The sequence below is a fragment of the Thamnophis sirtalis genome, unplaced genomic scaffold (genome assembly GCF_051295495.1).
Source record: "Thamnophis sirtalis isolate CommonGarterSnake01/CBP01778 unplaced genomic scaffold, rThaSir2_p1.2 scaffold_3, whole genome shotgun sequence".
Taxonomy (NCBI): Eukaryota; Metazoa; Chordata; class Lepidosauria; order Squamata; family Natricidae; genus Thamnophis; species Thamnophis sirtalis.
The window spans coordinates 135,750,194-135,775,386 of NW_028261383.1; the positions used below are offsets into that span (position 1 = coordinate 135,750,194).

Consider the following 25,193-nt stretch of genomic DNA (forward strand, 5'->3'; position numbering starts at 1 on the left):
GGTAGCCTAAAGTTGGTGGCATGATCTTAAGGAGTTTGAAGGCTGTAAAAAATGACCAGATTTATTTCTGAACAATACATATAGATGTTTTTTTCTCTATGTACGTATACTTCAGCTTTAACCTTACAGTCACAATCCCAAGAATGCATTGCTTAATGGAAACTACACCTCATGTTAGCAGAGGAAGGGCAAGGGAGAATGTTAGGCAGTACACCATATGGATGTATTACTAATTATGTCAATCCATGCAACAATCATCCAATGCATCATGGTGCATTGCCTTGTCTAGTCACTCTTCAAGCCAGTCTACAAAATGGTTCATCCCTAATAAGCAAGACAAAGAATCCTATCTGAGAATTTTGAGACCATCCATTCCAGCCAGTCCAGTATACTTTTGAAGATAAGAGGAGAAAAAAAGTTGTCAGTAGCGTTTTAACAATCTACTCACAAAATCTTAATAAGAAACATGAGGAAATGTGGAAGCTTTATTTAGGATCTTTCAGCTCTACAGCTAGACCAGATGAAGAAATTAATGCCGTTTAGGTCAGAACTATTTTATTGTAACAGCTCCAGTAAAAGAACCTTGCAACTCTGGATGTGATTTCCCATTTCTCCCTCTACCTTTGGGTGAAGTGGGAGGGGCTTGTCTGAGACATTTACTCAAATTAATTTCTTGGCCCAGGTACATGTCCATTTACCTGAAACTGCCAGAGTACTAACTCTTCCTCTTATACTTTAAAGCCATTCTTTAAGCTACAGGATCTGACTATGTAAACATATTTGATTACTATACATTTCCCATAGACTGAAGTGCCACACATTTATTCCAGTGTAATTCTATTACACTATGGGTTTTTCCTCGCCTTTTTAAAATTGTGCCATCCTTGGTATCGGAATGCCCTGCTACTCCTACAGTGTTCTTCTTATCATACTTCAAAAACACAGTTGATAAACTGTTCCTCTCACATGGAAACTGTGTGTAGGTGTGTGTATGCGTGCATGTGTGTGTGTGTTTTATTGCTGTTGAGGACAGGAGATGGGTAGACAAAGGTTAGCATTTGGTAGGTCAAAATTTAGCCTCAGTAGTTCCTCATATTTATTTCCCTTTCCATATATTTCAGCTCCTTAGTTTTACATTTCTTCCATTTTCTCCATTTGTTTCATTTTTCTTACTTGTATCCAATTTGCTAGGTTACTTCCTTAAAAAATATTATTTTTTCACACTTAAAAACAGGGCACATCTTTCTTGTTTTTTCTTTTTATTCTTTTATAAAACAGTAATAAGGAGTTTCTGAGAAGGTGGTGCATTATTCTTCTCTGGATTAATAAAAGCACTCACACTCTCACACTTATACATGTACCTGAGAACAGAGGCATCAGTTTCTGCTTCTCCTATTGGGGTACAGCCTAGGGGTAAAGGAAGATGCATCAAAAGAAGCAAACCAGAGAAGGTGAAGGTTCAGTGTTTAGCAAGAGGAAGAGATAGGTTGGTTGAGGAGGAGTGCAAAGTAGATAGGAATCCCTTGATATAACGAAGTCACCTATGGAATATCTTCTAGAATACTGTTTCATCCTTGGTGGCTTCCCTAGCCAACAATTCTGGGAGTTGAAGTTCACAGATGTTAAAGCCACCCCGTTTTAGAATACTGCAATTCCTACCTGGGCCAAAAAAGTAGATTTTTTTTTCAATTTGGTTACCAGAAAAGCTCTAGTCTTTCTGGTAGCTGAAGCAGAAATGGCCGTGCAAACACAGAGCTCAGCAGCCAGTTGTGAGAAGGCAGTCCTGCAAATGGGACAGCTGGAGACATGAAGGCCACCAACGTCCATTAGGCTCTTCCACTGTATGAATTAGATATTTCTAATAACTATAAATTTCTTGCCTGATCACTTTGATTCTGTCAGCTCTATTAGAGAGCCCAAACCAAGAAATCAACAAGATGACTAGAACTATATTTTATAGAAGTTAGGCTATAATAACAGAATCTTGCAAGTCTGCTTGTATTTTGTCTTATTTCCTTCTTATATCTCAGTGTCAGGGAGAAGCCCAGGATTCTTCCTATGTCCTTTACTAGGGGTTAAGTAAAGCTTCTGCTTTTGTAAAGGCTTCTGGATATTCTTTCCAAGGCCATCCAAGGCTCTGTGCAACCCAAGCAACAGGCTGGTACAGAGATGGTAGCTTTATAGCAAGGAAACGTCCTCAAAAACTTATTAGCTTTTCACCTCAGAACCAGGGCAACGAGAGTGTGTGGATGAGGTCTGTATCACAGAGAAGTTACACACATATCAGGTAACTTTAAGATTTTAGTTATTCCAAGATTCTGGGATCTACTGTTGTTGGCTCAAGACAACAAAAATACTATCAGCATACGGAAACTAATAGCTATTGCGTGGACATTTTATTAAAAGCATATGTAATATGTCTGTTGAGATCAATGCATTAGCACTTATATCTGAAGTTGCAGTGAAAAATAGCTAACTGGATTAGAAAATGTAATTTGAAGAATAAATTATCTTTTTCTAACTTTATTTTCCCCTTTTCTGTAATTTTTTAATCTCTTTTATCCATGAATTTAGGCATAGACAATAAATGAGTGAGTTTCACTGACAAGTTTTATTTGGGCATTTGTTGTAACAACTAGTTGCAGGGGACAGTTTAAAGACAAAGAAAATGATTCTTTGTCTTTTTTATTTAAAAAAAAACACATACAATCTTCTCCAAAACTAAGATTCTGTGCGCATTTAGCAAATCCATATTCCATTTAAGTGTGCAGGGGAGATAAGCTAGAAAAAATATTTTTATTTTATTTTTTAATTAAATTTATATGCCACCCATCTCATTCTTAAGCTACCCTGGGTAGATTATATTGCCATTAATAATAATATAAGACAATTGAAGTTTAAAACATTAAAATACTGGGAATTGCAAGTTAAAAAATAAACTGCCCACCGTATTTGATATTTGTTCAATCTAGAAGAGGAAAGAAAATACCCAAATTTGCAGAGTATAGGTAGTTCTCAACTTATTACCTCAATTGAGTTCAGAATTTACGCTGCTAAGTGAGAAAATTGTTAAGTGAGTTTTGGCCTGTTTTACAACCTTTCTTGCCACAGTTGTTAAGTGATCCCTGAAGTTGTATACTTAGTTACACAGTTGCTAAGTAAATCTAGATTCTCCATGGACTTTGCTTGTCAGAAAGTCTCAAAAGGTGATCACATCACCTCAGGACACTGTAACCATCATAAATATGCCAAGAATACAAATTCACATGACCATGGGGATACTGCAACGGTCGTAAGTGTGAAAAATACTCATAAGTCACTTTTTTCGATGCCGTTGTAACTTCATATGAGCACTAAATGAATGATTGTAAGTTTGAGGATGACCTATATAATTTTGATCTATAAAAGCCTTCATGACTTTACACATGGATATCTTCTCCAAACAACTTTGACTTGCCTATTAGATCTATGAGGGAGAAACTGTTGCAAATCCATACTTTCAGGAGCTTTGGAAGGCTCAGGTTGTGAGCTACAGTGTTACATTGTGCATCTACATCCCTGTAGAGATCAGATTAGCTCCTCCTTGTAAATAGTTCTTAAAGTTCTTAAAGGCCAAGCTATTTTTGAATGCCAGTATCTGAGGTGATGTGATGTTGCCATCAGTTTATTTTCTAATTGGGACAAAATGTAAAGATAGATAAAGGATGGATGGATGGATGGATGGATGGATGGATGGATGGATGGATGGATGCATGGATGCATGGATGCATGGATGCATGGATGCATGGATGCATGGATGCATGGATGCATGCATTGATGGATGGAGATAGATAGATGATAGATAGATAGATAGATAGATAGATAGATAGATAGATAGATAGATAGATAGATAGATAGATAGACAGAAAGTCAGACAGACAGACAGACAGACACAAACAAGCACACACATATATACATACATGCATGCATGCATACATATATACATACATACATACATACATACATACATACATACATACATACATACATACCAGGGACGTGCAGTCAGGGGAGGCAAGGGAGGCAGGGCCTCACCAGTGTCATGAGGAAAAGAAAAGAATTATTAAAAGGAAAAAGGCTAAGGTAGTTGCTAACAGAGTCACAGTGGATGACTCTGCTTAGTGCTTAACTGCAGTGGGAGGTGAGAGAACTACGGGCCTCCTTTACTCTAGCTTTATGATCACTTGAGCAGAGTTAAGCAAGGTTAAAAAGCAAAAAATTCCTTATGCAAAGGAGGCACATGTTCTCTCGCCTCCTGTAGAGGGCATTTTTAGAAGCTTTTTAGAGTTCTCTGGGAGCAACTAGCTCAGTCTGACTCAGAGCTCTGGCCTTTCTCTTTTTACATTTTTTTTCTTTTCATGAGGGCAGGCAAAAGTAGAGTTGAAATCCTCTCTGAAACAGCTGGAAAGGTGTGTGTGTGGGGAGAGGAGAGGAATTCAAAAAGTTTGATTGCATGCAGAATCACGTTGCCTTTTCAAACACACACACACAGCTGGATAAAAGTATATAAGCCCAGCTTCACTGATTACAAGTTTGAAAAGGAACATGGCTTCACCTGCAATCAAAGGCTCCGATCGGAAGGCAGCAGGGGAAGTAGGGGGTATGGCAGAGGAGCTGCTTTCAAGCCATTGGAAAATATATCCAATCCAACTTCTGTGTTTGTGTTTGTTTGAAAGTGAGTGAGTGAGTGAGAGAGGGATCCAACTTCTCTGTGTGCGTGTGTCTGTTTGAGAGAGGGGGGAGGGAGGGAGAGAGGGAGGGAGGAGGGGGAGGGAGAGAAAAAGAATGGGAAAACTTATTTTGCAAGGGAGAAAAATGCTGTCGCTTTAAATCGGAACTGAGCATGCCTGGCTGTGGAATTCTGGGAGTTGAAGTCCACAAGTCTATACACACACACACACACACACACACACACACACTATACATACATACCTACATACATACATACTTATATAATATTATATCATATCATATTATATTATATCATATTATACTTTATATATATATATATATATATATATATATATATATATATATATATGTATGTATGTATGTATGTATGTATGTATGTATGTATGTATGTATGTATGTATGTATGTATATATGCACACACACACTATACATACATACATACATACACACTTATATCATATTATATCATATTATATATATATATATATATAGCTTCCTCTGGAAAGCCAGCCATGATGTTTCCCCTCCAGTGGAACAGTGGGGAAGCACATGACGGATTTGGGGCAAAGGGCCAGGATCGTAGACAGGACAGGAAAGAGGAGCGCATGGAAGGGGGAAGGGAGAGGGCAGGGATGATGGACATGGAAGTAGGGGGAAGAAAGGGCCCTCTCAATGGCTCCATGTCAGACAAATGCTTCGACATCTATAAATACCCGGGCAATGCTGGGTTATTAGCTAGTAGATAGATAAAGACAGACTTGTTTTTAGGGCATGATTGAATGGAGAAAACCAGTGAAGGATGACAGAACCTACCTCTGTAGAAAACCTTCCTGAATCACCTTTACTAAATATTTCTCTGTGTAAGAACACCTTATATTGTAGTCTGTTTGGGTATAAAATAAAATACCATCCCCACATGAAATCTCAAATTTTGTCTAAACCTGAGGAAGAAAAAAAATGTTTAAATTTGACTCTCTTTTGTTTTCACTTAATTAAGTAGCATTGTTTGCCACTCCTAAATAAACCTTCTTCCTGATTTAATTTTTCCCACTGGTGGATTTAATTACTTATTTCTTGCATTCGTGTAATGTATTTACCTAGACTAATCTGATCAAAATATGATTATATTCATTTTCTCTCAGCTGATTGCCTGGGAACCAGTACAAGAAGAAGATATGACTGTGGTGACAGTACGGCCTAACTTCCAAGACAATATCCATGTTGGTTACATCTCAGGTCTCAAGAAATTCACAGAATATTTCACCTCAGTCCTGTGTTTCACTACTCCAGGCGATGGACCCCGCAGCCCACCACAGCTGGTGCGCACCCATGAGGACGGTACGGCCTTTCCCTTTGGAGCTGGGCAAGGCCCAGCTCTTGGATTCCTATATGTACATTAATTATGGGCCCACACTTTCCTTACACACACCAGGCAGCATATCTTAAACACCCACTTCCATTGCAGAAATCTTGTTATTGCCTCAGCTGAAAGGTCTAGCTTTTCATTGGTGAAACTGCCATATATCTCTGAAGGCCCTGATGCTTACTTTTCAACCATTCCCAAAGAGGTTTAATGTATTCCTCTGGAAAGTCGGGGACACTAGCTTATCCTTTTGAAGAATTAACAGAATGGTTGTTCTGTTGTAATTTTCTGGCTGATGGATTCTTTGTTTGACTAGTTCCGGGTCCAGTGGGACATCTCAGCTTCAATGAGATCTTAGACACATCTTTGAAGGTTAGCTGGCAAGAGCCCTTGGAAAAGAATGGCATTTTAACAGGTAAGAAGACAAACTTCCAGCTTAAGAGGCTCATCCTTGAGGTTTCATTCATCCTTGAGGATTCATTCAGTCAATTCATTCATTCATTCTTTCATTCATTTTTATGATTAGCTGTTTATGCTGCCCATCTCACTGACCTGAGTAACTCTGGGCAGCTTACAATAGAATAAAAGCATAGGTATAAAACATTAAAAGCCTTAAATTTAGATTAGCAACAATTAAGTAAAAGATTAAAACCAGGAGCACAGATGGTACAGGAGTGGACTTTTGTCTCCATCAATCAACCACCTCCAGCATAGCACATTCCTATAATTATGTTTTGGTAAACTTCTGCAGATGTGATTAGTATATCTTGAGGATATGTTACCATCAGCAAAAGATAACGAACTACTTAAAAAGATTACAGCTGGAAACTAAAGTTCAGTGCTGGGGCCCTCCACATATAGCTTTTATGTGAGTTCAGAATCTGCATTCTATCTGTTCCCCAAATTTTGTGGTTTTCTGTAGCACACCTGTACCTAAACATATCCTTGCTCAGATGTGCCACATCCGAAGGAATTTTGTAAGAACACCTCTGCAGGATTAATACCTAAGTTATTGGGGAGGTGATTGCCCATTGCCAGAAGCTTTCCCTTTTGTTCACTCTTTTCCTTGCCCAGCTCAAAACAAGGCACCAGTCTTTATTGAAAGTACTGAAGAAGAAGTCAAACCACCATGCTGCCTTGCCTACATTCCATTTAGGTTAAACAGAACAGATTTCCACTTTATTTTCTCTCCCCATGTAAAGAAACATGGAGATACAAGGACAAGAAACAGGGCATTTGCTAGATCAGGGGTGTCAAACTGAAGGCCGGCAGGCCGGATCCGGCCCACGGGATGCTTAGATCTGGTCCGCGGGGGACCTCAAGCTCCATTTTTGGTGGCAAAGAGCTAGCAAGTCCTGCCATAACACATGGCCACCACAGGTGTCCCCAACACAGGTGACATCGAGCTGGCCATGCCCACCCTGGCCCATTTCCCCAAGGTCAAACACAACCCTGATGCAGCTGTCAATGAAATCGAGTTTGATACCCCTGTGTTAGATCCTGATTTTTGTGGTTCCCCTGCCAATGTTTAGGATGGCAATGATGAGGACACACGAGGTAGAATAAAAATATTGCTGAGGATCTGAGGATAAAATTAATGGCTGTAGTGAAATTTTCATCATAAATATTTTGGGAACCAGACTTTTGATATCTATTTCTTCGGAAATCATGCAGCCCCCCCTCTCTCCCCCGCTCTCTCTCCTTGTAATAAGTAGATTTTAAAGGTTTTACTGAGTTATTTGGGTTTGTTTTGTCTGTATCCTGGCTAGGAATATATGATGTGTGGTGCTATGTACAGTATCTATATACATTGCGGATTCTTTTAGGCTACCGAATCTCCTGGGAGGAATACAACCGCACAAACACCCGCGTCACACACTATCTCCCCAACGTCACCCTGGAGTATCGTGTTACTGGCCTCACTGCCTTGACCACCTATACTATTGAAGTGGCAGCCATGACATCCAAGGGACAAGGACTGGTTTCTTCCTCTACCATTTCTTCTGGGGTTCCTCCAGGTAAGCTTGGTTTATTGGTCTTCCTGCAGCAATTAGCAGGCTTAGCAGAGATCCCTCGGTCTCTGCCCTTTAGCTTAGAATGAAGATTCTACAAGAATACAATGGAGGGCACAATTCTTTGTTTGCAACCAATGTATGGATGCATTTGACAGGAACTTATGATAGAAAGGCGGCTGTACATACAAATGAACTACAGGCCCAATAATAAGTACAGAGAGAAACTGCTCAGTCCAGATATTTCAAGTAGTTACAAGTAGAATTCCACTAGAAGATAATACATTTCAATTAATCATTTAGTGAAAACGATAGTTCCCCAAATTTTCCTTGTGGATTTTTGATGTTTTTTTGTGAAGAAAGGGAATGTTTTGACAATGGTCAAGTTTACCTTTTACTTGGTTAACAGGTTTGATTTCTTTTTTCAGAAAAAGGGAAGAGGTGATAACAGGAAAGATATCTCCCTCTCCCACCCTTTCTGTCCCTCTTCCCACATATATTTTTGGACTGTTGTCCAAAAGAACAGTACAAGTACAAAAGATGCTGTACTTTTTCCCAGTACAAAAAAGTTGGGATTTGGGGGGCAATTATTCTGAGCAGCAGTTCTATATTTGGTTCTGTATACTAGTGATAGAAATCCTAGCCTCTTGCAAGCTGCTAACCTGTCTTGTCTCAGAATCTATTGCTACCTGCTGGGAAAATTAATAAGACTAATATCTTCTTCTACAAGAGAGTGAACCTGCTGATCTGAGCGCTCAAACTGATTCAGTTACTTTCAGGAAATTTCCCTAATTGAACTCTTAACCTTTGAGGGGCATCAGTTTGGAACACTAAGCAATTAGAAGTCATGATACCCCGGGCCTTCAAAACTACAAATGCAACTTCAAGGCATGTTAAAGGAAGACATGAATACAAATAATTACAATGAATCTTAAATAAAGGGACAATGTTTTTTCCAGCATATTTCTGCTGTGTTGCGTAACACAATTTAGCAAGGAACCAACCTTGTCTAACGTATTGTGTTCTTCCCTTAATGAAGAATGAATCGTCCTCTTGCCTTTTCTTACCTTCTTCTGCAGCTTTGAAGGTGCATTTTCTGAAGTACATAATATTCCATACCTGATTTAATTCAGTTTGCCTGACTGAATTTTGACTTTGTCAATCTCAATTAATTTCAATATTTGTTCTCTTCAGTAATTCAATTAATTTGAGTGTGTGTGCTTCGTTTATTCAGGCACATAACACACCCGTCACAATCTGACAACAAGCAACTACTCTCAAGCTTCAGCATTATTAAATTAACAAACATCAAAGTAATGAATATGAAATTACAGACAACACTGTCAGCTCCACTGGTGACCTTCATGAGATGGAAGTTTTGAATACGATGAATATTCAAATCACTTTAGATATTTGTTTGAAGCCTGTGCCAATACCAAGCCTGCGCCAAATAGGTGGCAATCCTACTTAATGCATCATTAATAAGCCACCATGTCAGTCACCAAAAGCTGTTTGTTGTTTATTCCCAGTTCTTGATTGTGGGCTGAGGTTGGGGTCATTTAGATTATCTGCTGCTGTTGGCAGGTCTTGATGCTTGGGGAACAAGCAACACACAATATACATGTTGTGAAACCCATAGGCTCCAATGCTTTGGAGAGATACAAAAGCTTTAACAAGTTGTAGACAGATGCTGCTTTCATGCTCCCGTGCATTCCAAAGCACCTCTTCCAAACTGAATCTAAAGCATTGCACTGCTCTAATAGACACTCTTTTCTGTGGAGTTGCAGGCAGAAGAGAAGGATGCTTAATCCTTCCAGCTGGATCAGACCAACGGCCTATTTACTCCTGGATTCATTTTCTGCAGTGACTAGCCAGGTGCTTGGTGGAAACACATAAGCAGGAGATGAGGGCAATGACAAAATCTTTGTAATTGTTAGGGAGATCTGGATGCTTTTAGTCCTGAAGAAATTGTACTGCTTTTTGGACTTAACTCTTGAGAATGTTCTCCTTCCCTGTGAGGGATCAATGCTTCTTCTCTGATGCTTCTTGGCTCAAGGTTGTTTCTTTCTGAACCAACCTATTCTTAGAAAATGGTTTTGTTACTCATTAAGTATGAGCGCAAATGTAATCAGATTCTGCGAATTATATAAAGTGATGCATTTTAGGGCATAGAGACTACGTGCCAAAAGCTATTTGTATTACTTCTCAACTTTCTTAACATCTTAGGACACTTTTAGAGAAGCAGTCGTTTCCTTGAAGCCCGAGATTTTTAGGAAACAAGGTTCTATCGCCTCTTCACATTTTATTTATTTTTTATTTTACTGTAAGAATTTGCACACCACCTGACTCACCAGACTCTAGGTCTAGAATTGGCCTTGTTTGGGTTTCTTTAGCTAAGATCTCAACAAATATTGCAATAAGAGGTTAATCTTTAGATGTGGCACATATTTACACAAGCATTAAACCGCTTTTCTATCCTACTGCACCTTACCCCACCTTGCCCACTTGAGCAGAACCACATTTGATCATCTGATACTAATGGTGACTTCATCTTTGCATCATGGTGTGTAGCATACGTTGGCTGTCCTCTTTTTACCTCAGAGATTTTTTTTGAAAAGTGTGATCCAGTCTTCCCTCTTACAGTTCTTATCAAATCACGTGTTATGTTTGCTCCTATTACATTTTTTTTTAGATGAGTTCAGTTCTCCTCATCCTAGTGTCTTTGAAAGATACTTCAACTTCCATTAGCCAGGTTCATAAGGGAGGACTGTGCAAGCTAATGATCATAGATGTAGAAAATCATCCATTTGGTGGGCACCAGAGTGGGGAAGCCACGACTAGTAAAGTAAATTGTCAGTACAAAAATTGGGCAAGATGCCATTTTCATTTTGTATGTCGTATAGCTGGTTAAGTGGGTATTATCTATGTTATGCCAAATGAGTTCCATGTTCTCTGCTTTCTCTTGTTCACAGAGCTCCCTGGGGCTCCAACTAATTTGGGCATCTCCAACATTGGTCCCCGTTCAGTCACACTTCAATTTCGCCCTGGTTATGATGGGAAGACTTCTATTTCCAGGTGGCAGGTAGAGGTTCAGGTAAGGTAGATCTCATTTGCTGGTTAAAAAAAAAGCAGCAGAAGTTTCCTCCCTTTTATAGTTCTTCATTGAGTTGTTCTATGAAACATAAAGAAGCTTCCCTCTCACTGCATTTCATGTAAATGTTTTGACTTGAAATCTATAATTTCAGATCAAAATAAGACACACACACACACACACACACACACACAGAGAGAGAGAGAGAGAGAGAGAAATAGAGAGAGAGAGAGAGAGACAAACTTAGTTTGACCAAGTACCACAGTGGCTGAGGGCAAAAATAAAGGGAATTAGAATGCCTAGGAAACAGTAAATAGAGATAGCAGACCATAGGAGCAATAGACAGAATGGTATTTGATACGTAGTTATACTACATAGCTTTAAGATTTCATATTTATTTAGGAATCTCATTCAATAACCTCCAAAAATAGTAACCTGTAAAAATATTTCTAGCAGAAAATCCTTGATTTGAAAATGAGCAATCCTTTTGAAATCTCAGTGACTAAGTGAAAGCAAAGATAGTGGGGAGGGTCAATGTATTACATAAAAGGCTTTTCAATTGGTGTATTTAATTTATTGTTCTCTTTTTTGTGTGCATGTACTTTTGTATGCATTTTTCCTGCTTGAAGACCAACAACATAATAACAGAATAATGACAAATAATGAGATGGCTGTAATCTATTCTCCCAAGTAAATTATTGTGATTTTTTTAACAAACTTGTCCAAATATTTATTTTACTGTTAGATAAAAGCAGTCTTGCTTTTCATTCCCTGGAAACATAAATACCAAATGTTACTATTTTAGCTAACTCATTTTTGCTAGGGAAGTAGGCAATAGCGTACTTTCCCAATTTTACTCTGCCTTGCTTGCTTTCAGATGGGTCAGACAGGAGAGAGTGAAGAGTGGATGCTCATCCACCAGCTTTCTAATGAACCAGAGGCTCGGTCCATGGAGGTGCCGAATCTCAATCCCTACACATATTATAGGTAAGTCAAGTGAAGAAGGGAAAAGCTGAAAAAAATGTCAGCCATCATTTAAGGAGACATCAACACATGTTTTTCAGCAATAGATTTATGGAAATGCCCATAGTTTCATTAGAATTTTTTTTTCCTGACAAGGAAATCAAGAATGAAGGCTTTCAAACAATATGGTCAAAGTGTTGGGAGTTGTTCTACTTACAATTACTTTTAATAATTTTTCAGGCCCTTGTTTTTTTAACACTGTTGTATATATTTATATTTTATTCTGACAATCAGTTGAATGCAATACAATTATTTTAAAAAAACTAAGTGGTATGAAAAGGGAAAGATGCTGATACCAATCAAGCTACATATTGTTGTATTACTGTAGTTGCACAGGGAAAGAAAGACAAGGGTGGTGATGCCAATGGAGGAAGTAGCAATAATGGTGATTATGACAGTGATGGTGAGAATATAAAGAAGAAGAGGAAGATCAAAATCAATTTTTTCATAAAGTCCAGTTGGAGCTGAGCAAAAAAAACCAACCCCCAAAATAGGGCTCAAGACAAAAACCTTTCTAATGCTTCTTGAAATTCATCTTCAAACCTTGATACCACCAAACGGAGGCTCTATAAGAAAATCATGGCTAAAGCCTGTTGATAGACCTATTCCCCATTAAAGTTTTCTTGGAAAACCCAACACTTAGTTTAGAACATGTAGCCCAATTCCCACATAATATCTTTTTTTGCTTCATATATGGGCTTTATGAAAACAAACTTGTAGGGCACTCCATATTTATATGTTCTTATGTATCACATATGGTGGCTCCTCTACTGATAGTAAGAGGAAAGAGGAACAGGGGGAGAAACAAAGCAAAAGCTCACTAAAGGCATGTACATGTAGAAGTTCAGAATTGTGGAGGATTTACTGTGCTCTTCTCCCTTCCAATATTAATCCATTTCCTGTCTGACACCAGTTTCCGGATGCGACAAGTGAACATTGTGGGGACAAGTCCACCCAGCCTGTCTTCCCGCAGGATCCAGACATTGCAGGCTCCACCTGATGTATCTCCTGCCAATATTACAGTACGAACAGCCAGTGAAACCAGCCTCTGGCTACGATGGATGGTGAGAACTGGAGCCTAAGGAGGCCGTATAATTGTTTCTGGAGTGGCGGGGGGAGCAGACAATAACAAAGCAGAGGAGAAGGGGCAAATCCCAGCAGGCTGACAACCTCTATCATTATTTATCTAGTGAGCCAGACAAACTTCAGTAGTTTGTTTCAATAGTAAATTTGAATTCAAGGTTAGTAGAGAAACTTCTATGAAGCTAAGACTGCTCGTTGAGGCTGGATCAGAAGCTGGGGATATCGCTATAGTGAAATATTGATCAATTGAAATATAGCTTCACCCTTTCTGTCATTTATTATGTTAGGGTAAAATGGAGGGTTCTAGAAATAAAGTTAAGGAAAGGGAATGGGTATGAAAAAAGTAATGAGCAACCAAAGAACTAAGCAGTGGGAAATGAAGTATAGATCAAAGTCAGAATGAGGAGAATTGAAGAGGCATCATCGGGCTATCCTTCCTTCACTCCCATGCTAGGTATTTTTGGAGGTTGAAGACTTCAGCTGAATGAGGCTTAATTTTGAACACACTTATCCATTGTTTCCTGTTTCCCTCAGTCATTATTATATTTTCCTCATGCCATAAAATTCTTGCCACCTCTAACAGGAACTTTAAGAGCAGTCCTTCTCTAAGACTGAGAGGCTACAAAATTAAATTCAGGGAAAGAATTAAGGCTTTACGTCAGAAGTCTGATGTGATGACTTTACAAATATGTTCATGTAGTTTTCTTGGTGGAAATGGCTAGTAACAATTTTTGCCAAAATGTTTTTGAACTTCCTGATCTAGCCAGGGAGATCTCACATTTAAATACTAACCAGAATAAACTCTCCTTAGTTCTTCTTGGAATGATATGATATGATCAGACAGGTGCTACCATCTGCTAAGACTATATTGGAAGTTCTTAAGTCCAAATCAGAAACTTTCAGTAATATCTGTATTGGAGGTAGAAGACTTCAGAAGTTAGATGGCTTTCTATTAAACATAAGAATTGGGACTCAAAACCTTAGGCAGTGATGGCTAATCTTTTTGGCACAAAGTGCTGAAAGCACATTAGTGCGCACACTCATAATGCATTGTGCGTGTGACCCCCCCCCCTGTGTCCATGCATGTGCATGTGTCTCCCACATGTGCCCCACCCCCTACGTGTGTACAGCAAACACTCGAAAACCAGCTGGCTGGCATGAGGCTGGTGCACATGTGCGGCACAGCAAACCTGGGGCGACGGCTTGCATGCCCGTAGAGAGAGCTCTGCATGCCACCTGTGGCACACGTGCCATAGGTTTGGCATCATGGATTTAGGGGTTCAAATGGATTCTAAATCCTTATGGTTCAAATTGATTGTTATTCCATATGCATTCCTTATAAGACCAAAAAAAAGGAAACTTTTCTCTCTTTTTGCATGACTTCTGGTGTGTTGGTTTGTTTTTTTTAATGAATTGGCCAGAAGCCCATTTTCTGTATTTATCATTTCAATTGAAGAAAGTTATAAAGTATAAATAATGAAATTTGGCTACTTATACATAAAAGTCGCAGCTTGTAAGGTAGCCTTTGAAACAGTACCTGTTTTACAAAGCCTAAGAGCTCTTCAATTGAGTAGGGCAGATGTTACCCTGTTTGATGCAGCCATTCTAAGAAGAATAGAATGCCAGCCAATAGTAATGGGACCTCTCTTTTCTCAGCCACTGCCAGAGAGCGAATACAATGGCAGCCCTGAGTCGGTGGGCTACCGGTTGCGCTACTCACGCCTTGATGGGCGCAGCCACACCCTGACCAACACTATCCATGACCGTGTGGAGCGCGAGTTCACCATTGAGGACCTGGAGGAATGGACCGAGTACCGTATACAGGTCCAGGCCTTCAATGCTGTTGGGCCTGGGCCATGGAGTCAGACTGTGGTGGGGCGAACCCGGGAGTCAGGTATTCTTTTCCACTCCAGCTGTTTAAAACAATCTGATAGGCTTATCACTGCCTGCTTGGAATTTAGCATGCGAGGTTCTGGACAATGTAGCAATGTGTAATTCTTGCCTGTATGTTTTGTGTATGCAGTGCCTTCATCTGGACCCACCAACATTTCAGCACTAGCTACCACATCTACCTCTATGCTAGTGCGGTGGAATGACATCCCTGAAGCGGATCGAAATGGATTTATCCTAGGCTACAAGGTATTAAAAATACAGATCTTGATTTGGTATTCCTTTCCTACTTGCTTTCTCTTGTGCCATACTGCCAAGACCTGACCTAAAGCACCACATTCCTCCGCACCTAACCTTATTCTCTTTCTTCCAGCTTCAGCCTGAATCGCTGCTTGCAGACCCTATCATTGTAGAAGATTCCTTAGTGAACATTTTGTTCAGTCTTTTAATTATTGTGTTCCCACAAAATGGCCTTGCTTCTTTCCCCCTCCTCATTTTCTTTCCTTCAAATCCTGTTTTCATGCCACGCCTTATCCTTACCCAGAGCTCTCATCCTATCAACTTTACAGGAACAGATGCCAGTTCATAAGGGTCCCCTGATTAGCACTGGGGGGGGAGGGGAATGTTTGCCTTTATTTTTATCATTGATGCATCTTCTCTTCTAGATCATGTATAAGGAAAAGGATTCAGATTCCAGGGCCCAGTTCTGGTTCGTGGAAGGCAATGCCTCTCGGAGTGCCCAGCTCATAGGTTTGGGAAAATATGTCCTTTATGAGATCCGGGTGCTTGCTTTCACCCGCATTGGTGATGGTGTGCCCAGCAATCCACCTATACTCGAGCGCACACTGGATGATGGTAGGTGTCCCATAATTCTCTGTCTCTCAGCTATATTTACTTTTTAAAAAGGGTAGCAACCAAACATCAACACCATCTTCATCTAGAATGTTCAATAATTCAAGCCCTAATCATACCCTTTCTCTAAATTATTAAGCATACAATAAACTTCCTTTTTCATCCTCCGTGCATCGTGATCTGCCAAAGAGTACAATTTTCCTTCACCTCTCTGCATGTCATCCATGAACTTCATTCCACACCCTTGTAATATCAACTTCCATCCCACCTAGTGCCAATCCTGGAGCCATCTTTGAGCATCTTCAGGGTTGCCACAGCGAGGCTGGATGGAGCTGTGAGGAAAGGAAGGGGGAGTAGAGAGTGTTGGGTTAATGTCAGGGTTCCAGGTAACAGCCCAAAACGAAATCAAAATCCCAGGCCAGAGGCTTCCTCAAAGAATAGATTTATTAAGCAGGTCATATTGGCACAGCTGCTGAAAAGCCGACTCTGAAGTTTCCCCACCCAATTCAAAGTCTAAAGTTCTTCCCCCTCATTACACAAAACCATCACATGCCCCAATCAGGTCACACTCCTTCTGCCAGGCCCCTCCAGGTGCTGGTGAGAGTGTCCTTGGTTTCCAGAAGAAAGAATGTTATTTTGGCTACATATTCCCCTCAGCTAACTCTACTCCTCCCCTCCTTTCCCACAGTTCCATCCACCCTCACTGTGGCAACCCTTTTTTTAAAAAAGTTTTTTATTGAACACAAATTAAAACATTGGGCACAATGTAACTGTCCTGGCAAAGTCTTTGCCATACATACTAAGATATAAAGTTATACATTATAACCACCATGCTTATTCACATTTGGCCTATTCAATATTTACAAATATAAAAATATCATATTTCCAACCATATTGCTTTGTTTTGTTATCCATTTTCACTGTTATAGTTTCATACATAATTCTAATCTCCATTCTTTAAATCTTATTCATTACTTATTTTGGGTCTTTCCTTTTTTGTTCCAACCATTGATAAAATTTGTCCCAGATCTTATAATATTATGAAATGTCTTTGTTCTTCAATCCCCACGTCAATTAATCCATTTCAGCACAAGTGATAATTTTCCTAATTACTTCCTCTTCTTGTGGAATTTCCCTGTTTTTCCAGTTTGGGGCAAAGACCATTCTTGCTGGCTGTGGCAACCCTGAAGACTCCAGAGCTGACACCCAGCTTGTTAAAATCCTTAAGCCCAATATTTGCTGGCAGAGAGCTTGGACTTCTTTCCAGTGCATTGTCATTATCATTATAAACTCTTGATCCTGCATTATAAGCAGCTCCCCATCCCTACACCCTGTGTCGTGGTCCTCTAAAAAAGCAATACTGATTTTAATTTCAGGTAGCATCAATTGTATATATCTGTGTTTGCATGTGCATCCCAGTCACTGCCTGTATGAATAAATGAACATATACTTGACTCATTCAACCTAATCATCCATCGTCTTTTGCCTTGATGTATTCCAGTGCCGGGGCCACCGGTGGGCATTCTCTTCCCTGAAGTGAGAATAACTTCTGTACGGCTAATCTGGCAGCCTCCTGCTGCTCCCAATGGTATCATTCTAGGTAAGACACATTACCTATTCCAGAGTGACCCGAGTCTTAAGTTTCTCCCATTTTTGTCTTTCTGAAGAGCAAACAGGGCCACAGAAAAATTGTGGCAGGGTAAAAAAGGGGACCCACATCAAACCTCTGGCCCAGACAGTGATTACAGTACTCCCATGATTGCAGTCTACTTCCATTGGGAAAGCTATTTCTTCAGCTGCCCCAAAGACAGCTCTATAGGGTAGTATCCCTTTTTGCCAAACACTTTTCTTATCCAATCCTATTCTGACTCTGTTGCAGCGTACCAGATCACTCACCGCCTCAACACTACCACTGCCAATTCAGCCAATGTAGAAGTCCTCAGCCCCAGCGCCCGCCAGTTTACTGCTACTAACCTCCGACCTGAGTCCACCTATCTCTTCCGTATCACAGCGCAGACCCGAAAGGGCTGGGGTGAAGCTGCAGAGGCCTTAGTAGTTACTACCGAAAAAAGAGGTAATTAGGGTGGGACATAAGACACAATCCAGAATTGTGTTGGGAGAAAAATTAGGCATGTCTTCCCAGTGAGTCTATTTTTGTTCCTAAGCATGTTAACACCATAAAAATATTACAGGTGCATACTCACAGCTCTGGTTAACAGCCACACTCAAATCACTTTCACACAACACTGAGGCACAACCAGTTCTTTGGAATATATGGAGAACCAGTGAATTTAAAGTAACAGCCAAACTTTACTTCTCTCTCTCTCTCTAACACACACACACATACACACACACAGTCTCTCTCACTGTCTCTCTGTCTTTCTGTCTGTTTCTCTCTCTCTCCCTCTCTCTCACTGTCTGTGTCTCTGTTTCTGTTTCTCTCTCTCTCTCCCTCTCTCTCTCTCTCTCATTGTCTGTGTCTATGTCTCTGTTTCTCCCTCTCACTGTCTCTGGGTCTCTCTCTCTTTCTCTCTCTCACTGTCTCTCTGTCTCTGTTTCTCTCTCTCACACACACACACACACACTGTCTCCCTGTCTTTTTGTCTCTGTTTCTCTCCCCCCTCTCACTGTGTCTGTTTCTCTCTCTCTCACTGTCTCTCTGTCTCTGTTTCTCTCACACACACACTATCTCTCTCTCTCACTGTCTATCTTTCTGTTTCTGTTCTCTCTCTCTCTCACTGTCTCTCTGTCTTTCTGTCTCTGTTTCTCTCTCTCTCCCTCCCCCCTCTCTCTCACTGTGTCTATTTCTCTCTCTTTCACTGTGTCTGTTTCTCTGTGTGTCTCTGTTTCTCTCACTGTCTGTTTCTCTCACACACACACTATCTCTCTCTCACTGTCTCTATCTTTCTGTCTCTGTTCTCTCTCTCTCTCTCACTGTCTCTCTGTCTTTCTGTCTCTGTTTTTCTCTCTCTCTCTCTCACTGTCTCTCTGTCTTTCTGGCTCTGTTTTTCTCTCTCCCTCCCCCCTCTCTCTCACTGTGTCTGTTTCTCTCTCTCTCACTGTCTGTGTTTCTTTTTTGCTCTCACACACACTATCTCTCTCACTGTCTCTCTATCTTTCTGTCTCTGTTATCTCTCTCTCTCTCTCTCTCTCACTGTCTGTGTCTCTCTTTCTCTCTCACAGTCTCTGGGTCTCTCTCTCTCTCACTGTCTCTCTGTTTCTGTTTCTCTCACACACACACACACACACACACACACACACAAACACACACTGTCTCCCTGTCTTTTTGTCTCTGTTTCTCTCCCCCCTCTCACTGTGTGTTTCTCTCTCTCACTGTCTGTATCTCTGTTTCTCTCACACACACACTATCTCTCTCTCACTGTCTCTCTATCTTTCTGTCTCTGTTCTCTCTCTCTCTCACTGTCTCTCTGTCTTTCTGTCACTGTTTCTCTCTCTCACTGTCTGTGTCTCTCTCACACACACTAACTCTCTCTCTCTCACTGTCTCTCTGTCTTTCTGTCTCTGTTTTTCTCTCTCCCTCCCCCCTCTCTCTCACTGTGTCTGTTTCTCTCTCTCACTGTCTGTCTCTTTTTTGCTCTCACACACACTACCTCTCTCTCTCACTGTCTCTCCTTCTGTCTCTGTTCTCTCTCTCTCTCTCTCTCTCTCTCTCTCTCACACACACACACACACACACACACACACGAGCATCCTTCTCAATTAGGCTGTCAGTTACTAGTCAGAGGGACAAAAGCTGCCAAGTGTGGATTCAAAGAAGACTCAAAGAGTGGGCAGGCTTCAGGACCCCTTTTGTCTCCAAAAATCCTTGCTTTATTGGTTCACAAGATTAGCAGCTATTCTTGCCTTATTGAATAAGTTTGGTAGCTGTTGAAGGGACTTGGGGAAGGTTTTCACATGTGCTCAGGCCCATCTTCTTTTGTCCGGTTTGGGGAACTTCCCCCCCCCCCTTTGTTTCTTTAACAACCTGGTTCCTTCTTATCTATCCTTTGAAGGACTCTTTCAAAGAAGATTCCTAGCTTTTATCTGCCCTGCTTACATGCTTTTTTAAAATCTTCAGGTGTGGTAGCTTCTGCCTAGCCTCACAAGGACTGTATGAAAAATTATCTTAAGGCAGTGTATGTCTGATTTAGCAAACTGGTATTGGAATTAATCCTTTCATTTTCAGCCATTTTGTACTCCACATTTCCTTTCCTCATACCACTTCCCATAAATCACTATTCGTTTTCTTCCAAGAGAGAAGAGCTACCGGTATGTATAACTTCCATCTCAGTACATGGAGGACACCTTGAGAAAAGGGAGGTGCTACTGAACAGATAAATACCTCAAGGAAGGAAGGAAGGCATAGCTCAAGATGAAAAGAGAGAAAGAAGCAACATTTCATCCCCCCACCCCTCACTTTAAAGTTTCAGCCTTTGGAGGTTATCTTCAATAAGTCGAGGCTGACGTCCAATTGGGCTTTAAGCCTTCAATTTAATTCTGCCAAATGTTTCTGCTTTTAAGGATTTCCTGACAAATTAGAAGGTTAGGCCTTCAGGAAATCTATGTGAAAGGCTGTCTCTTAAGTAGCAGATGCAAGCAAATTTTAATATTCCACAAGAGAGCAAACCAAAATTCTCTGGGTTCGGCACTGATAACAATCCATTAAGCAGATGATAAAAAATATGAATGGGTAATTTGTATATTACAAATCAGATTCTTATTAAGACAGTTGCAGACAACTGCATTGTGCAATAAATTATCAATTATTGTTGAAAACCCATCCATCTTTCTTCTAATAATCAGCCCGTTTCAAGGAAAACTCATTTTCTTTCAGACTCCAGGAAAAATATGCCCCAGGTGCTCATCTTTTAAGAATTGCAGTAGGAGTAGAAGCTTTATAGAATATCAATGGCCATATATCAAAGGCATTTGTTTAATAGCCCTGTAGTATAGTTAATGATGATTGAACTGATCACCATTTCTCCACATTAATTTTGTTAATATTTTCTCATTCTTCTTACTTAAGCAGTTGAACAAACTCTGCTGTACCTTATAAGCAAAGGATTATTTGTGAAACTCTTTATGAACTTTTTTTTAAAAAAACACCCAAATTGTTACAGGTAGTCCTCAGCTTACAACAATTCATTTAGTCACCATTTGAAGTTAGAATGGCACTGGGAAAAAGTGACTTTAAATTAGCTTTCACACTTATGACCGTTGCAGCATCCCCATGGTCACATGATCAAAATTTATCCACTTGGCAACAGGCATGTATTTATGATGGTTGCACTGTCCTGGGATCATGTGATCACTTTTTGCAACCTTCTGACAAGCAAAGTCAATGGGAAAGCCAGGTTCACTTAACCGTGTTAACTAAAGTAACACTGCAGTGATTCACTTAACAATTGCAATGATTCACTTAATAATTGTGGCAAGAAAGGTCATAAAATGGGTCAAAGCTCATTTAACAACTATCTTGCTTAGCAATGGAAATTTTGGGCTGAATTGTGGTCTTAAGTCAAGGACTATCAGTATTAGTCCGTGCCTTTCATTTATTTATCCTCAAACCTTGTCAACTATGCTCTGTTTTCAGAATGGTCATCCAGATCCAACTGTTTTCATAGAGTTAATATACATTGCTTTTTAAAAAAGGGAGGGGGAGGGGGTGTTTGAAGCATCACTATAAGCTGGATGAATGGGCGAACCATCTGCGATCGCACAGAAGCAACATTTTAAAATGGAAAAGTAGGGTTTATAGGAAAACAGTGAATATACCAGACCCCAAAACCAATTAGATAATGTTTGGGATGGAATACAAAAGGGAAAAAAATACATATTTAGATTAATAAAGGGTCAGGATTCCTGTGCGCACTGTACCAACCTTAAAATAATTGCCAGGCTACTCCTATCGTTGCCATGTCTCTTTTTCATCCCATGCAAAACCAGCTTTCAGTGATCTGTCTCTGTCTTATCTCCCAGACCGTCCCCAACCACCCAGCAAGCCCATTGTGTTGCAGGAAGATGTCAAGGCCAGGAATGTGCTGCTGTCCTGGGAGCCAGGCAGTGATGGGCTCTCACCTGTCCGATACTACACTGTGCAAACACGGGAACTCCCCGACGGGAAATGGATGCTGCATTCTGCATCGGTGAAGCACAACACCACATCCTTCATTGTGAGCAGGTGAGGCAGGAACTGGTGCGATGCGAGAGGCATTTATTTAGAAAGGGAAACAGTTGTTCAGTGTTCCAATTTGTCAGATTGTTGGTAGCCAGATAATCCAAGACTGTTTACAGGTGATCCTTGACTGACAACCATTTGTTCAACAACTGTTCAAATTCACAATGGCACTGAAAAAAAGCGACTTATATGACTGGTCCTCACACTTACAACTGTCTCGGCATTTCCATGGTCATGTGATCAGAATTCAAGCACTTGGCAGCCAGCATGACTGCAGTCTCACAGAGTCATGGGATTGCCGCTTGTGACCTTCACCAGCCAGCTTCCGACAAGCAAAGTCGAATTTGCTCAATGACAATTTGATTCCCTTTAAAATGGCAGTGATTTGCTTAACAACTGTGGCCAAGAAGGTCATAAAAATCAGGCGGGATTCATTTAATCACTTTGCTTAGCAATAGAAAGTCTGGTCCTAACTGGTCATAAGTCAAGGACACCGTTTAAAGGGTGGCTTCCCAGTCTATTTTCATAACTTACTCTCAAGTCTGGAAACAGGACTAGGTATGTCGAATCCCACAGCTACATCCAGAATGCTTTTCCAAAGACCTTGGGAAGAATTTGCTGGTCTTGAAACAAACAAACAAAAAAGTTAGAATGTAAGTGCTAGCAGGCAGAAGACAGCAAACACAGGTGGGAATTTTTTTTCTTCCAAAACCAAACCAGATAACTTTGCATTCTATTTGCAGATTGAAGCCATTCACCACCTACAAATTCCGTGTCAAGGCAACCAATGACATCGGTGACAGTGAATACAGTGAAGAGTCAGAATCACTCACCACACTGCAGGCTGGTATGCAAACATGCAAGATCATGAATTACTACCCAGTGTAAAACTTTTTTCCTCCAATCTTGAGAAGAGAGGTGTGAAAGGTAATATGAATTCAGTGAGGGCATTGTTGCATTCCTGGAAACTCTGATTATCTTTCGCCTAGGCTATCTGAAAAGATCTCATCTTCAAAATGTACTAGCTCTACAACGAGACAAAAGAAACAAAACAAAATCGGGTCTAAGAAAGCATAAAGAAAGGGAGGGAGTTGCCCCCTTCTCTACTCTTTTGTTTCCCACTTGTATAATAACCCATTTCACATCAAACCCCTATTCAGATCCACTACTCCCTTTTCCTTGTTGTAGATTTATCTCTTATGTTTTATTGGTAATGGCCTTGTTTGTGTTAGATTACAAAAGAAGAAGCTATAGATAAAGCTGGTTATTGTGGGAGGCAAACTTTCTGCTGTGACAAACTGAGCAGATTGATACAGCTGGGACCAAGTTGAGACAATAGTGTTAGGCACAATTAAGACGATAAATAGAGTTATAATGGAAGTTAGTAAATACAAAATATAATGGAGTAAAATCTATAAAGAAACTAATGAAAAGAATGATAAGAAGAAACAAGGGTTCCTTAACAAATTAAGAGAGGCATACAGTAGATAAGGCTGTTAAAAAAAGCCAAGATAAACCTGCTACAAGTGAACCCATTTACTACAGATTAGTGAAGTATTGTACCAGAAAGACATCTTGTTTTAGGATCATGGTATCCTCCAATCTGGAAGGAAATTGTACTCACACTCATCTCCAAAAAGAAGTTGTCATTTAAACTTCTGTGAAAGGTGACGACTTCATAGCTTGCAATACCTGGTGCTTTTTTTTAATCATAAAAAATAGCTTGAGTATTTGACTTGTATTTCTTCTTTTCCTCAGCGCCAGATGAACCTCCCACCATTTTGTCAGTGACACCACACACCACTACATCCGTGTTGATCCGCTGGCAGGTAGAGTCACCTATTCTTTCATTCATTTCCCCATTTTAACTCATACGCACCAGCCAGCTGCCCTCTTATAAGTTCCGGTGTGCAGCTGGCTGGCGCGCCCAAACCCAGACAAGAGCAGCTGGCCAGTGTGCATGCGCACCAGACCGGCTGTCTGGCGTGCAAGTACGCAACAGAACCTGGAAGAGCAGCTGGTGATGACACATATGCCCACAGAGAAGGCTCTATATGCCACCTGTAGCATGCATGCCATAGATTTGCCATCACGATACTATACTGTACGATCTTTGGTACAGTGACTTAAGCTTGTTTTCCAGAAGTTCTAGTTATGCAACCTTATACAAGTAAATCTGAACAAAGATATCAGGACTGCAAATTATTTTGACTAAGTAGAATTAAAGTTCCTCATTTACTTGCACCTAACTTTATTATTCAAGATGATATCCAATACAAAGAAAGGGTCTGTGTTCATGGTAGAGTATAGTTGACTTTGCTATTGAAACACAGGACACCATAAATGGATCTTGTGCCCCAGGATCGATAGGAAAGAACAATCCTCTTTGAGGGGTATAGAGAACTCTAGTTGGCATGCATAGAGTGGAGGGAGACAGAGAACCAGTAGCATAAAGACATTTATAGTGGAATTATGAAAAACAACATGTGGAATGTAGACTTGAGATCAGGAGAAAACTGGACGGATCCGAAATGGATAGTGAGATTATTTCAACCCACTAATCCTTTGTTTTGAGGCATCTTCTGCCTATATTGCTGGATTCCATCCTGCTAGCAGAGACTGCATGAAAGTACAAAAGCATCCCCCAGAATGGTCACATTTGGAGATATTGCAGTGGGTACTCTGTGCTTCCAGGAGTCACCTTTGCATTCACTGTGTCTTCTTATACAGGCCCCATCTGAGGACAAAATCAATGGCATCCTGCTAGGCTTCCGCATCCGATATCGGGAGCTGCCATACGAAGGGGTACGAGGCTTTATTGCCCGTAGCGTGGGCAGTCCCAATGCCAGATGGACAGAGTTGACCCGTAAGTTTGTAGTGGGAGAATGTATGAATTAAGGATAATCAGAATGTAATTTGCTCACCAAATCTCTGTTCTGCTGCTGTACTGATTGCCTTTAAATGAGTTTG

The 25,193-nt window shown here is 40.4% G+C and overlaps 1 protein-coding gene across 2 annotated transcripts in view; it reads left to right on the forward strand.

Moving 5' to 3' along the window:
* SDK2 (sidekick cell adhesion molecule 2) overlaps positions 1-25,193 on the forward strand; it is a 451,341-nt gene that overhangs the window by 384,987 nt on the left and 41,161 nt on the right. For both annotated transcript variants that reach the window (XM_087710186.1, XM_087710187.1), the window contains exons 19-33: positions 5,874-6,069; positions 6,411-6,509; positions 7,921-8,112; positions 11,079-11,200; positions 12,075-12,184; positions 13,134-13,284; positions 14,960-15,197; positions 15,327-15,442; positions 15,859-16,048; positions 17,547-17,645; positions 17,925-18,119; positions 22,025-22,226; positions 22,967-23,070; positions 23,982-24,052; positions 24,954-25,089. In XM_087710186.1, the coding sequence (XP_087566312.1) occupies positions 5,874-6,069; positions 6,411-6,509; positions 7,921-8,112; positions 11,079-11,200; positions 12,075-12,184; positions 13,134-13,284; positions 14,960-15,197; positions 15,327-15,442; positions 15,859-16,048; positions 17,547-17,645; positions 17,925-18,119; positions 22,025-22,226; positions 22,967-23,070; positions 23,982-24,052; positions 24,954-25,089 (2,221 nt within the window). The remainder of the gene's footprint in view (positions 1-5,873; positions 6,070-6,410; positions 6,510-7,920; positions 8,113-11,078; positions 11,201-12,074; positions 12,185-13,133; positions 13,285-14,959; positions 15,198-15,326; positions 15,443-15,858; positions 16,049-17,546; positions 17,646-17,924; positions 18,120-22,024; positions 22,227-22,966; positions 23,071-23,981; positions 24,053-24,953; positions 25,090-25,193) is intronic.